Genomic DNA, 15,937 nt, shown 5'->3' on the forward strand with positions numbered 1-15,937 from the left:
GCTCGGCTTTGTTTGATGACTTGTGAACCTCCATCATCCTCCTGATCAAATTCCAGAGGTTTTTTAATGGGGTTCAGGTCTGCAGATTGGGCTGGCCATTGCAGGGTCTCATGGTCCTCCATTGTACTGCTGGAGAAATCAATTCTAAGAGTTGGGGAACATTGTCAGAATGGAAGGAAGCAGGATAGCCTTGTACTTGGCTTGATTCATGCGTCCTTCACAAAGACAAATCTGCTTGATTCAAGCCTTGCTGAAGCATCTCCAGAACATAATCGATCCTCCACCAAATTTCACAGTAGGTGCGAGACACTGTGGCTTGTAGGCCTTCACATCCACTGTGAAATTAGGTAGAAAATCAGTGATAATCTGGGAATTATTTTTTTACAATTAACCCCAACATCAGGTGTAAATGTGTGGTTGCCGGGGGCGTGGCTTGGTCGCCGAACTGAATGGCTGTGTGAACCCAGAGCTCCTGCTGTAGAGCCGGGCAAAACGTACTTTTCTCTCTGCCAGCGACTTTCAGCTTATACCCTAAGCTGCATCTGACACCATGGCGACACAAGGCAGGAAGAGAGACTACAAAAAAGGGGGTTACCAGAGTTTAACGGACTATTTCCACCCCGGAGACTCGGCCCGCAAGTTTTCCCAAGATGGCGCCGCTGTGCGCCCTTCTCAAGCCACGGCGGGAAGAAGCAAGCCGAACCGGCGCAACAGAGGTGGCGGTGAAGTACCCTCGCTTAGCCCGTACCACTCCTTACCTTCTACTCGGGTAAATCAAACCCTATCCTTTGAAGTGCCGTCTCACTGCCAAAATCCTTGTAAACAGGCAGGGAAAAATGTATGCCTTGCAGAATGCTGAGATGGGACTGTCTATCCTGAAGGACTGGGGCATGTTACCTGATAGTGGAGATCCAACACCTCCTAGCTCTACCCCGCCTCATATGAGCAATCCGGAGTGAGAATACTACTGTATTGATTTAACCTTGTGCTGTTTCCCCAATATCATTGTTAGTGTGACCCGGTGATATGGCTCAAAGCAACATATTTGACCTTTAAGTGACTTTTTCTCCCCACACCCACCGTTACGGTGTAAAATTGAGAACCTATTCCACCGTTTGCTAAGTGTCATTTTCTTGCTGAAGTGCATGTTCTTTAATGTGTTACTTGTTCCTCTTTCTCACCATACTGAAAGTGTTTACGCTTTACTAACTGTTTCTATATACTTATAGTTTGCCTTACTGTGTGACATCCCCGTCTGTGGCTCTAAGGAGCCAATTCGGGTTTTTAATTTGTATCCAGCAACGCCCAGAGTGTGTCAGCCATCATAGGAACATTGAGGTTAGTGTGTGAAATCCTTGTCTGTATCACTAGGTGGCCAGTCAAGTTTTTAACTCTTCCCTTCCCCATTATATTGCCTTTTTTTTATTTTTTTTCTTCTTTATCTTCTCTTTCTTTGTAGTAGACATGAGTCTGAGCCTGATGTCCTTGAATGTAAACGGGCTCAACAGCCCTCAAAAACGGCACTTTGTGTGGCGCGAGGTGGAAAGGCGCAATGCCTCAATAATCTGTCTGCAGGAGACCCACGTTTCTTCCACCAACCCTCCCACCTTGCGTCATAGACGGTTCCCTGTACTTGTAACATCTACTTTTGCAAAAAAGAAAAGGGGGGTCCTAATTGCTCTTAGGGACGACCTGGCAGTCTCTATCTCAAAGCAGCTCATAGATCCGCAAAGTAGATACATAATCCTGATCTGTACTATCAACAATGTGCCATATACATTAGTGAATGTGTATGCCCCAAATCACAGACAAAGTCGCTTTCTGAAGAAAGTTTTCAAATTGATAGCTGATAACAAAGAGGGTGAAGTGATCGTGTGTGGCGATTTTAATTCTGTGCCTAATCCAGCCCTTGATCTATCTAGAGTTGATGGGAAGCGTTCTTATTACTTAGATGGGATCCTAAAAGAAAATGATCTATTTGACGCATGGCGTCTATTCCACGCTTCAGAACGCGACTTTACCTATTTTTCTCCACGGTTTCACACATATTCAAGAATTGATCTGACTCTCATCTCTAGGGGGCTGATAGAGAGGGTTGGTGAGACAGATATAGGTGAGATTACGTGGTCGGACCACGCGCCTACACTGCTTACTTTGACTGATGCTAGGCCTACCCACAGTGACTTTGTGTGGCGTGCAAACTCCCATATTATTGCGCACTCCCAGCATAGCTCTACAATAGAAAAAGCGTTAACTGAATATTTCCACCTTAACCAAACCCCAGATGTCTCCCCAACGACTCTGTGGCTAGCTCATAAGTCGGTAGTAAGGGGGGATTTTATCCGCCTTGGCTCCACCCTTAAGAAGCAACGCATGCGAGAGTTACGGGAGGCATTGGACAGGGTGGCAGTGTTGGAGTCCCTGCACAAAACTAATCCCCTCCCAGACACCCTCTCTATCCTAATGCAAGCTAGAACTCAGCTGAGACAAATCCTTCTCTACCAGTTTGATAGGGACTTGCGTAAATCTAAATATCGTTTTTATACCCAAGACAATAAACCAGGCACCATGCTAGCGAGAAGGCTTAAACCATCTCTGGCCAAGAGTAGAATTGCTGCCATGACCCACCTTAAATCAGGTAGGACAGTTCTCTCCCCACGAGAAATCGCGAACGCATTCCAGATATACTACAGGGACCTGTATAACTTGCGAGAGGACCCCCAAACGCCACAGCCAACACAGTCTTCTATTGACACCTTTCTCCACTCTTTGAAACTTCCCCATCTATCTACTTCTTCTTTGCAGTCTCTCAATTCTCCTATCTCCTTACAGGAAGTGCTCACTGCCATAAAGTCACTACCCTCACATAAAGCTACCGGCCCTGACGGACTACCTAACGAATACTTTAAGAGATATAGCGGGATATTAGCACCACATTTACTGACCGTCTTTAATGCAGCTATGACCACGGGCTCCCTCCCGCAGGAAATGTTGACTGCTCTGATTACTACTATACCCAAACCAGGTAAATCCCCAGACGTGGCTTCAAATTACAGACCGATCTCCCTGTTAAACGGAGACATAAAAGTATACGCAAAAATTCTAGCTTCTAGATTGATGCCTATCCTGCCTACCTTGATTAATGCGGACCAGGTGGGCTTTATCTCAGGTCGGCAAGGTCCAGATAACACTAGAAGGATATTGTCCTTGATCCAATATTGTGAAAGTCGCAATTCCCCTGCAGCTTTTTTAACCCTTGACGCTGAAAAAGCGTTCGACAGAGTGAACTGGCAATACGCTTTCTCTGTTCTGGAGACCTTTGGCTTTTTCGGAGCCATCTTAAGTGCCATTAAAGCATTATACTCCGCTCCAGCAGCCATGGTGTTTGCAAATGGAGCTCTATCCAGCCGGTTCACTCTGTCGAATGGCACCAGGCAGGGATGCCCTTTCTCTCCCCTTCTCTTTATTCTCACAGTCGAACCTCTAGCTCAAAGGATAAGAGAACAGACTGACATTCGTGGGATACAGGTGGGAGACAGGGAACACAAACTAGCGTTATTTGCTGATGACATCATCTTGACATTGACTGATGTCCCTACTTCCCTGCCCTCTCTATTCTCTCTGCTGGAAGAGTTCAGTAAGGTATCCTTCTATAAGCTCAATTCCTCGAAATCACAGATCTTATCGTTCAACTTATCACAAGGTGAAGTAGGATCTCTTAAACAGGCGTTTGAGCTCGACTGGCAGACAGAAGCAATAACATACCTAGGTATCAAACTGACCTCCCCTTCCAAGCTTGTCTTCCACACTAACTTTCCTCCCTTAGCCGCTTCTATATCAACATCTTTACTGTCCTACTCTAAACAAATAATCTCATGGCTGGGTCGCCTGGCGGCCTTTAAAATGCTTCTTCTCCCGAAGCTCCTGTACCTTTTTAGGACCCTACCAGTTAATATTCCTAAGTCCTTTTTTGCCTCCCTGAACAGGGACATTTCCAGGTTCATCTGGGCAAATGGGAAACCTAGAGTGGCCCGTAAACTCATGACTTTGCACCCTGATGCTGGAGGCCTCGGCCTCCCACATATCGAGGACTATCATAGGGCTTGTATATTGGACCAGCTGCAGTATTGGTGGACAGATAATCCCGATAAGTACTGGGTAGGCATTGAGAGGGAATGCTCTGCACCTCTCTCCCTAAGGTCTAGGTTGTTAATTTCCACAGGGTCTTCTTCCGCTCTTCCCTCCACTATCCTGACCTCTATTAACCTTTCTGATCTAATCTGGAAGCAGTTCCTAGCACAACCTATCCCTAAACGTAGTTGCTTGATGAAATACTTTCCACTGGACTTTTTATCGCACTATATCCCGGATCTCTCCCTCCATACTTGGCAAGAGAGAGGTGTCCAAACAGTAGGAGATCTCTATGATTCCAACGACACGATCCATTTTCCATACCTGCAGACCAGATATAATCTCCCTCGCACTGACTTCTATAAATGTTTACAGATTAGGAGTCTCATGACAGACAAATTTACACGTAGCTTTAAGGTTCCATCCCGGATTTTGGCCTTTCTCCAAATGCCCTCTCCTAGCAAGAAAAGTATCACACTTTTCTACAACCTACTGAACGACAAGACGGAACCGAATAGGCTACCATTCATGGATAAGTGGGAGACAGACTTGGGGGTTACATTCACGACAGATCAATGGCTGACTGCCCTTAGGCTAGTTAAATCCTCATTTCGCTCCACTAATCATAGAGAAGCAGTTCTTAAATCCATCTACCGCTGGTATTACACTCCCAGTAAACTCCATAAGTTTAACCCTGACTGCTCCAAACTATGCTGGAGAAATTGTGGTGAGGAGGGGACTCTCCTACATATCCTGTGGGGGTGTCCTAAACTTTCTTCTCTGTGGGCAGGCGTCGCTTGTCTACTGAAAAGGTTCTTGGGTGTAGACTTTATACTAAAACCTAGTTTAGCCATCCTGTTGTTGGGTCTGGAGAACATACCTATGCATGCACGTATGGTCACTGCACACATCCTGATGTCCACCAAACTGATGCTTACCAGGAGATGGAAGTCGGTCGAAGTGCCAGACTTAATGGAACTGATTAATATGGTCAACCTATCTTGTAGCTATGAAAAAATATACGCATTGGCCCACTCCCAATTCAAATCATATCTTAAACACTGGAAATCCTGGATATCGAGCCCACACTGTCCACAAGTCGACCCAGGCTGAATATCCTAAAAGACGGCCTTGTGGTCATGAAAATCAGCTGACACACACTGGTGCGATTGTTTCTACCTGTTCTAGCGTATTTTCTGTATACTTGAACCTTTCATTTGTTCTATATTGTTCTTTATGGTTCCTGTGTTCAGAACCATAAGGGTTCTACTTTGCTTCTGCTCACAAGCAGGCTGTATAGAGACCGTGTTCATGTTACGAGGAGCAGTGTTGCATACCTTTGATTGTAAAAGTCTGACTGCTAGTAATTATTGTACCTTTTCATGGTGTACTTCACTGTATAACTCAGATGTTTTTGTGTTGTTCTGTTTTATTTACAAAACAAATCTTCAATAAAAATTATTGAATTAAAAAAAAAAAATGTGTGGTTGCCCAGTACAGGAGTTGCACCCCTGTACCATCGCTGCCCTGTCAGGCAGACTCCATTTCGTGACCCCTGGGCCTCCCCTTCACCTATGTGCCCTGAATAGTTAAACAATGTATATGTTCAATGCAATGTACATAATTTGTTCTATACCTTTAAGTACTGTTGTCATGTGATTATAACCAGGGAAGGTATCAGTGACCATGTGACCTACAGGGTGACCTATGGGACCCCTCCAGAGTCTCCCGCATATATAAGACCTGGGTGGAGCTAGCTCCAGTCAAGTCCGGAGAGAGTGTCTGGTGTTCTAAGGAGGCCTAAAGTTTACCACGCAGCCATGGATCCACAAGTCCACTACCCCCCAGGTCCAAGTCAAAGCATGGTAAGCTACAAACGGGGGGTGAAGTCTGTCATAGTCAGTCTCAGTCAAGTCAGTCCAAGTCAAGTCTGTCTCAAGTCAGCGTGGCCCTGCATCAAATTGTCCAAGTCCACTATAAGTCCCAGCAAGCCCTGTGGTCTCTGAAGTCTCTGGTCACCTCCTTGGGCCTAGCCAAGCTGTATAGACTGTTACATCTGTCTGACTGAGTAAAGCTGACGTTGTTCCGTAACTTGGCATCTGAGTCATTATTTGCCCCCGTGCCTAGCCCAGGATCCAGCGGAATTCCTTTGGGTGGTGTAGAGGTAAAACCATGCTCTGGTGTAACGAACACAAGGAGTTAATGCCATCTGCCCCTAGGGTAATTCCATCTGCCCACAACCTCACCACAAATGTACACCCTTGCTGCCTGGGATTTGATGCACTTAACAGTAAAAGCAATCAATAGATTGCTATAAATAGCCCCCTTTGGGGACTAAAAAAGTGTGAAAAAAAAAGGAATAACATTTTTTTTTTAAATGTAAATAAGCCCCACCACTACCTAATAAAAAATGAAATCTTCCATTTTACAAATTAAAATTGTCAAAAAATATATACATATTTAGTATCGTTGCATGTGGAAATGTCTGAACTATTAAAATATAATATAATCACCACAAAGAAAATGAAGGACGGAGCACTTACCCGGTCCATATCCTGGATATGCAGCTCAACACCGATAGGGTATGCGTCTTCGGCAGGGAGGTGCAAGATGGAACGGGGGGAGCTCAGACACCGGCCACGGACCGTATCACGCCAAAGGGCACTTCGTCAGGGTACCAAACCCAGGCAGGGTATACGGCCTGACGAAGTGCTGTTTGGCGTGATACGGTCCGTGGCCGGCGTCTGAGCTCCCCCCGTTCCATCTACCGCCTCCCTGCCGAAGACGCATACCCCATCGGTGTTGAGCTGCATATCCAGGTTACGAACCGGGTGAGTGCTCCGTCCTTCATTTTCTTGGTGGTAATTGTTTTTGGAGTTTTCTTTATATTCGTGAAGCACCGTCCGCTTAATATAATCTTAATGATCCTGTATGGTGAACAACGTAAACGTAAAAAAAATACACTGAATGATGATTTTTGGTCACATCACATCGGATCAAAATCAAATAAAAAGTGATCAAAAACCCTTATACAGCCGTTAATACGGAAAAATAAAAAAGTTAGAGGAGGACAGAATAGGGAAATTTTAAACATACTTATTTTGTTAAAAAAGTTTGACTTTTAAGCAGGACAGTAATAGAAGTGTGTAACCATGGGTATCATTTCAATTATATATACCTGCAGAACTGAGAGAACATGTCAGTTTTACTGTGCACTGCGTAAACAACCCCCCCCCCCCCCCCCCAAAAAAAAAACTGTAGCAAAATTGCGTTTTTGTTTTCAATTTGCCACCAAAATAGTACTTTTCTTGGTTGTCCGATACATTTTATGGTAAAATGAAAGGTGTTATTACAAAGTACAATCAGTGACCCAAAAAATAAGCTCTTATATGGGTCTTAAAATTGGCTGTGTGCTCAAAGCCAAAATGGGCTATGTCCTTAAAGTGTACCTGTTGTCAACAAAAACTTTTTATATAATGTAGATAACATTATATATATATATATATATATATTTGTAATATACATTGGTTAAAAAATGTGTATATTTTTGACCCTGTAGCTATTGCATGTGTGTCTCTATGAGGAGTCCAAATACAGGAAGTGAGGGTGAACAAGCAGGGCTCTGTGCAGTGAGGACAAGCAGGGCTCTGTACACTGAGGACAAGCAGGGCTCTGTACACTGAGGACTAGCAGGGCTTTGTACACTGAGGACAAGCAGGGCTCTGTACACTGAGGACAAGCAGGGCTCTGTACACTGTGGACAAGCAGGGCTCTGTACACTGAGGACAAGCAGGGCTCTGTACACTGAGGACAAACAGGGCTCTGTCCACTGAGGACAAGCGGGGCTCTGTCCACTGAGGACAAGCGGGGCTCTGTCCACTGAGGACAAGCAGGGCTTTGTGCACTGAGGACAAGCAGGGCTCTATACACTGAGGACAAGCAGGGCTCTGTACACTGAAGACAAGCAGGGCTCTGTACACTGAAGACAAGCAGGGCTCTGTACACTGAGGACAAGCAGGGCTCTGTACACTGAGGACAAGCAGGGCTCTGTACACTGAGGACAAGCAGGACAGTGTGCACTGAGGCTCTATGACATGCTCCTGGCTCATACATCAGGATGATTGACAAACCAGGAGCCTGCACAGAGCCCTGCTTGTCCACTCTCACTTCCTGTATTTGGACTCCTCATAGAGACACACATGCAATAGCTGCAGGGACAGCATTTTTTCACCCAAAAATATACACAAATTTTAACCAATGTATATTACAAATATACATATAATGGTATTATCTACATTATATAAAAAGTTTTTGTTGATGACAGGTACACTTTAAGGGGTTAAAGGGGTACTCAAGAGGGAAATTGTATTGAAATCAACTGATGCTAGAAAGTTATACAAATTTACAATTTAATGTGATTAAAAAAAAAAAAATAGATTAAAAAATAAATAAATAAACCTCAAGACATCCAGTACTTAGCTGCTGTATGCCTTGTATGGAGTCTGTATTATTTCCAATCAACATGTAGTAGTAGCAGCCTCCTGTAGTATAGCCCCTACTGAAGATAATTACCTGAGCCTGTGAGCCGCATGGCACCTAACAAAGAGCCACATGTGGCTCACAACAAGCCACAGTTTGGCCAACCCTGGTCTATCAGCATGTGCAGATAGCCTGTTCAGTGGCAAAATAAAGGACCACTAAGGTTTATTATTACAGGTACTTCCATAAAATAGCATGCGATTAAACATTCCACGATTTTTTCCCTGTCACCATGGGAATCACAGTGTAATTTCCCTATTTTTGATTCACAGTCAGGCCAATTTCTTATAAAGTCAATTAACCTATCAGTATATTTTTAGAGTAGAAGTAGAAATAGGAGCAGAGGAAGCCCACCATGCTGTGAGGATGTACCAGCTCCACAGCATCCTATACACTAATTCCCTATGTAATGCTACATCATCTAAATGCCAATTCTTGTGATGTTGTCTATAATAACAGCCAAACCAGTAAAAGCGCAATTGCAATACAATGTGGCTAGTTCTAGTTGTGTGCGCCTAGAGGCTGTCACATGGGTGCCATATTGGCATATCCATTATACTCTACCCTGCAGCTGTGCTCTATATCATTCTGTCTTGGTGAAAAGCACATTGTAGCTGCTTTTATAATAAGGAGATCAAGTGGATCAATGACAAATTGATGTTCCGGTCTCCTGACTATGGGAGGACAACAGGTGTTTCCATTTTATATACAATATGAAAAGCTGTATTGCACTTAAAAAGTTAGAGCGCATAATGTAATGGTGTACCTTCACATCAATACAGCTAACCAAACCTTCTAACATAAGAGGTATTGGTTTACATAGCATCTGCACTCCACACTGGCAATATACTGTAGAACACTAGCTGAGTACCCGGCGTTGCCCGGTTTTTCCTTCCTAATCCTTGTTGGGGAGGAAAATCAACAGAGGAAGCTTTTGACTTCATATCCCGTCCTCATATATTGTTGTCATATCCCAACCCCATATCCTGTCCTCCTATCCCGACTTCCTATCCCGACCTCCTATCCCATCCTCCAATCCCGTCCTCATATCTCGACCTCCTATGCCGACCTCCTATGCCGACCTTCTATCCAGACCTGCTATCCCATCCCGTCCACCTTTCCCGTCCTCCTATCTCGACCTCCGATCCCGTCTTCATATCTCGACCTCCTATCCCGACCTCCTATCCCATCCTCCTATCTCGACCTTCTATCCTGACCTCCTATCCAGACCTGCTATCCCATCCCGTCCACCTTTCCCGTCCTTCTATCTCGACCTACTATCTCGACGTCGTATCCCGACCACCTATCTCGTCCTCCTATCGCGACCTCCTATCCCGACCATCCCATCCTCCTATCTCGACCTCATATCTCAACCTCCTATCTTGACCTCCTATCGCGACCTCCTATCCCGTCCTCCTATCCCGTCCTCCCATCCCGACCTCCTATCCCGACCTCCTATCCCGACCTCCTATCTCGACCTCCCATCCCGTCCTCATATCCCGACCTGTAATATGTGTACCAGGTATTGAAATATCTCCAGGATTAACTATCCTATATTTTAAGTGGACATCTAAGTAACATTTGACCAAGTATTATTGAAATATCTCCAGCCGTTTGGAAGTTATGCAGTAACATATATTTCCCATAGACTTGCATGGGACAAAAATCCTGACCCTGGCAAATGGGGGTGAGTAAGGGTTAAATCACCTATCCTATGTTTGTTGTTGACATATAAGTAACATGTGTGCCAAATTTTTATTTTAATATCTTCAGCCGTTTGGACGTGATGCTGGAACATACACACAAACACACATACACACAATGGCCGACATTTATCATTGTCTTTAGACTGTTTTTTGTGTCTACAAAAGGCACAAAAAGGCGCAAGCAGGGTTTATTTGCGCCTTTTTGTTTACACATTTTGAGTTGCAATCCACTAATTTTGGCAATACACATGATATAGAAGGGATTTATGAACTGCGCCTTTTTGTAAAAAGGCGCAAAAAAGGTGCAAAGCCACTGAAAAGTCCCTAAAACGACGCCAGCCCAGACCTGGCGTAGCTTTTTAGTGTATGTGAAGAGAGAAATTTGAGAAAATGTGACATGCACAAAATGTATCAAATGCTCTGTGACCATTTAATAAATTTGGTGCTCCTACACATTACCAGCACATAAAAAAAAGGTGTAAAAAAATGCTTCACTTACACCTACAATGATAAATGTGGGCCATTGAGTTTTATATATATAACTAGCTGAGTACCCGGCGTTGCCCGTTTTTTTCCTTCCTAATCCTTGATGGGGAGGAAAATAAACAAAAGGAGGAAGCTTTTGACTTCATATCCCGTCCTCATATATTGTTGTCATATCCCAACCCCATATCCCGTCCACCTATCCCGACCTCCTATCCCGTCCTCCTATCTCGACCTCCTATCCCGACCTCCTATCCCGTCCTCCTATCTTGACCTCCTATCCCGACCTCCTATCTCGACCTCCTATCCCGTCCTCCTATCTCGACCTCCTATGCTGACCTCCTATACCGACCTCCTATCCTGTCCTCCTATCTCGACCTCCTATCCTGACCTTCTTTCCCATCCCCCTATTTTGACCTCCTATCTCAACCTCCTATCTTGACCTCCTATCCCGACCTCCTATCCCATCCTCCTATCCCGACCTCCTATCCCGACCTCCTATCCCGTCCTCATATCTCGACCTCCTATCCCATCCTTCTATCTCGCCCTCCTATCCCGTCCTCCTATCCCGACCTCCTACCCTGACCTCATATCCCATCCTTCTATCTCGCCCTCCTATCCCGTCCTCCTATCTCGACCTCCTATTTTGACCTCCTATCTCGACCTCCTATCTCAACCTCCTATCCTGACCCCCTATATATATATATGGAGATATATATAAAAAACTCAATGTGTGTGTGTGTGTGTGTGTGTGTGTGTATGTATGTGTGTACATACATACATACATACACACACACACACACATTGAGTTATATATATAGATAATACAATCAGTCACTGGATACATACAGTTCAAGTATATGACTATGATCAATAGTACAAAAGCTACATGAGGAAACACAACAGTTACAGGCTACATGACGAAACACTACATGAGATGACAGGGTGAGGAAACACTACATGAGATGACAGGGTGAGGAAACACTACATGAGATGACAGGGTATTACATGAGGAAACACTACATGAGATGACAGGGTGAGGAAACACTACATGAGATGACAGGGTATTACATGAGGAAACACTACATGAGATGACAGGGTGAGGAAACACTACATGAGATGACAGGGTGAGGAAACACTACATGAGATGACAGGGTATTACATGAGGAAACACTACATGAGATGACAGGGTGAGGAAACACTACATGAGATGACAGGGTGAGGAAACACTACATGAGATGACAGGGTGAGGAAACACTACATGAGATGACAGGGTGAGGAAACACTACATGAGATGACAGGGTATTACATGAGGAAACACTACATGAGATGACAGGGTGAGGAAACACTACATGAGATGACAGGGTGAGGAAACTACATGAGATGACAGGGTGAGGAAACACTACATGAGATGACAGGGTGAGGAAACACTACATGAGATGACAGGGTGAGGAAACACTACATGAGATGACAGGGTGAGGAAACACTACATGAGATGACAGGGTATTACATGAGGAAACACTACATGAGATGACAGGGTGAGGAAACACTACATGAGATGACAGGGTGAGGAAACTACATGAGATGACAGGGTGAGGAAACACTACATGAGATGACAGGGTGAGGAAACACTACATGAGATGACAGGGTGAGGAAACACTACATGAGATGACAGGGTGAGGAAACACTACATGAGATGACAGGGTGAGGAAACACTACATGAGATGACAGGGTGAGGAAACACTACATGAGATGACAGGGTGAGGAAACACTACATGAGATGACAGGGTGAGGAAACACTACATGAGATGACAGGGTGAGGAAACACTACATGAGATGACAGGGTGAGGAAACACTACATGAGATGACAGGGTGAGGAAACACTACATGAGATGACAGGGTGAGGAAACACTACATGAGATGACAGGGTGAGGAAACACTACATGAGATAACAGGGTGAGGAAACACTACATGAGATGACAGGGTGAGGAAACACTACATGAGATGACAGGGTGAGGAAACACTACATGAGATGACAGGGTGAGGAAACACTACATGAGATGACAGGGTGAGGAAACACTACATGAGATGACAGGGTGAGGAAACACTACATGAGATGACAGGGTGAGGAAACACTACATGAGATGACAGGGTGAGGAAACTACATGAGATGACAGGGTGAGGAAACACTACATGAGATGACAGGGTGAGGAAACACTACATGAGATGACAGGGTGAGGAAACACTACATGAGATGACAGGGTATTACATGAGGAAACACTACAGTTTTGTGACTGGCATCACAAGTTAGGCATCATACACACTCTAAACATTCAGGGAATAGACCGAACCTATTCAATAGAAGACTATGTTTGATCCTTTAAAGGGAATGGGACTACTGGGGTATGCAACACCAATACAGAGCAGAAAAATTCAGCCCAAAACAGTGTGTATCCAGCCTTATGGAGATAACTCCTCTAGAAGAAGAAATGCTTTTAAGCAAAGAATACTCCATACGCCAATTTCCATTTAACACAGGTCCCAACGCATACATTAAACAGACCCCTAGACTCCCATGTACCCAGAGGAGGCCAAAAATGTGTAATTCTGGCCCCCTTTAAGTATGTTTACGGCAGGGTCTACTGGATGGAATAGCGCAGACCTCCACCTATTCCATTGAGCTGGATCCTATAAAAAAAAAAACATATAATGCATAAATATATATATATATATATATATATATATATATATATATATACACGCACATATAATTATTTACTATTATTTGATTAAATTTTTTTCTATGGGGCTCAAAGTAGTATACACATCCCTGACATCTATGCCCATCACACACTGCTTAATGCAGTGTAAAAGGACCCTACCACAGTATAGCATGCTGCATTTTTTATTTGTGACAGATTCTGCAAGAATCCTGCCTTCCATATGAAAATAGAGGCTTACACAGAATTTCTAGCTTCCTCAGCAATCGCACCCTAGAGGGATGTACAGATCCGCAATACAACTGCATGTGAGGGGTCACGCTTCATTCAGCCTCTTAATTTATGCTTTTCTGTCACAATGTATAAGGATCTATAGAATCAGCTCTGCCTGCACTGACAGCCTATTGCACTGTATAGCACATAAAAAATAAATAAAAAATAAAATAAAATGGGATGTTAGTCTTAGACTCCCTCAGACAAAATACGAAACGTGTTCCTGACAAATGAAACATCTTTCCACTGTTTAAACAGTTTAAACTGATTTCTTTACTTTTTGCCCTCATTCACAATGTTTACGTTATAGTTTATACATTATACATACATGTTATTCTTATGGTGTCCTAGTCCTAACCCTATTTCCTGTAATGTAAACCGCTATTATTGTAGGGGGTGACAAGGTATACATTATAAATGGTATGTAGGGAAGTGATGTCTTTCCAGACAATGGTCTCATGCTGTTGCAAAACTACAACTCCCAGCATGTCCGGACAGCCTTTGGCTGTCTGGGCATGCTGGGAGTTGTAGTTTTGCAGCACACTATTCTGTTCACATAAGGCTCTTTTCACACTAGTGATTTTAAGTTCCGTCGCATGTTCCGTCACGATTTTCGGCAAAAACCTGCCGTTACAAAACCCCTGACGGCCCTGAGACTAAATCGCATTGCAGCCTATGGGATGTTGTAACTGCCCGTATATCCCCGTAATTCATTATGGACGTTATACAGTGACGGGAAAAATTACTACATGCAGTAATTTTTCCGCCACGATGTCCCGTCACTGTATAACGTCCGTAATGAATTACGGGGATATACGGGCAGTTACAACATCCCATAGGCTGCAATGCAATTTAGTCTCAAGGCCGTGAGCGGTTTTGTAACGGCAGGTTTTTGCCGAAAATCGTGACGGAACATGCGACGGAACTTCAATAACGGAGAAATCACTAGTGTGAAAAGAGCCTTACAAAATCGTTATTTATTGTTTAGGAACATTTGTTACCTTTATTTATAAACAATTTTCAAAACTCTTCAAGGTCATTTATATGTATATATATATATATATATATGTATATATATATATATAGATAGATAGATAGATAGATAGATATATAATGTCTGTAGAACTAAGGAGATTCTTCCCCATTATGTATGAGAACATGACACTTCTCTCTGTCATCCCACATCCCTCTGACAGTTCTACTGGGCACTATGTGGAGGTGTGGTACTGATCCTGATCATCCCAATCCTTACCTCCCCGGTGGGAGATGTGTCTGCAGCGGAACTTCTGCTGTTTCTTCTTATGTATCAGGTTGGGGAATTTCAGGAGCATCACTGATGTGACCAGGTAACCCCCCAGGGTGGTGAGTAGGTAGAAAGCTGTTGACATCTTGCACGATCGCTCTTATGTGTGGTCGGGACGGGGGGACTGATGCGATCACACAGAACTGGTGGTGAAAGTATCCTGTCAGCAGTCGGTACTGGTCAATGACATCCCATAGCAGCCTGCTGGACGATCTGTATTGCTGCAGATCCTGCTGGTGGATCACAGTGGTATCTCCTCCCAGTGATCTGCTGCTCTGGTAGCAAAGAAGAGATTCTTCTGGCTCCTCATAAGAAAGCCTGAGCCGGTGTCCCTAATGCACACACTAGCAGTGCCAGGAGGATGGTACCTAGCTCTGGTGCTGACCTAGAATATCCAATGAAAGGTCACAAGCCTTCTCCTGTGCACAGTGCTGGGTGATATCATCTGCATGCAGTCGGTGTCTGTGCTCTGCTCGGCAGGCTGGGTGCACTGCAACCGCTTCCTCTCCTCCTAGCCGGTTTATCTCCACTTATCAGTGCCAGGAGTACTGCGCAGGCGCACTGCCACCTCGACGAACTGCCAGGACAACAAAGATGCGGAGTACGCATGCGTCTTAAGAAGGTTTACCTCAAGTGTGCCACACAGAGGCTGATCTGTGACTACGAACGTGAAGCGTCTTCCGCTGGTAGCAGCACTGCACCTCACACCGGCGGTTACACCAGTGTCCTTACAGATAGGGGGGGAAGACTTTAGGGTGTGTGCAGTCGGTGACTGTCCCATA

The 15,937-nt window shown here is 44.3% G+C and overlaps 1 protein-coding gene across 1 annotated transcript in view; it reads right to left on the reverse strand.

Annotated features, from left to right (window-relative positions):
* The window catches only part of GDPD1 (glycerophosphodiester phosphodiesterase domain containing 1), a 111,595-nt gene extending 95,923 nt beyond the window's left edge, over positions 1-15,672 (reverse strand). Inside the window, exon 1 of the mRNA XM_056558587.1 lies at positions 15,105-15,672. Within this exon, the coding sequence (XP_056414562.1) occupies positions 15,105-15,240 (136 nt within the window). The 5' untranslated portion in view covers positions 15,241-15,672. The remainder of the gene's footprint in view (positions 1-15,104) is intronic.
* Between the last annotated feature and the right edge of the window lie 265 nt (positions 15,673-15,937).

Source organism: Hyla sarda, chromosome 2, assembly GCF_029499605.1.
Source record: "Hyla sarda isolate aHylSar1 chromosome 2, aHylSar1.hap1, whole genome shotgun sequence".
NCBI lineage: Eukaryota > Metazoa > Chordata > Amphibia > Anura > Hylidae > Hyla > Hyla sarda.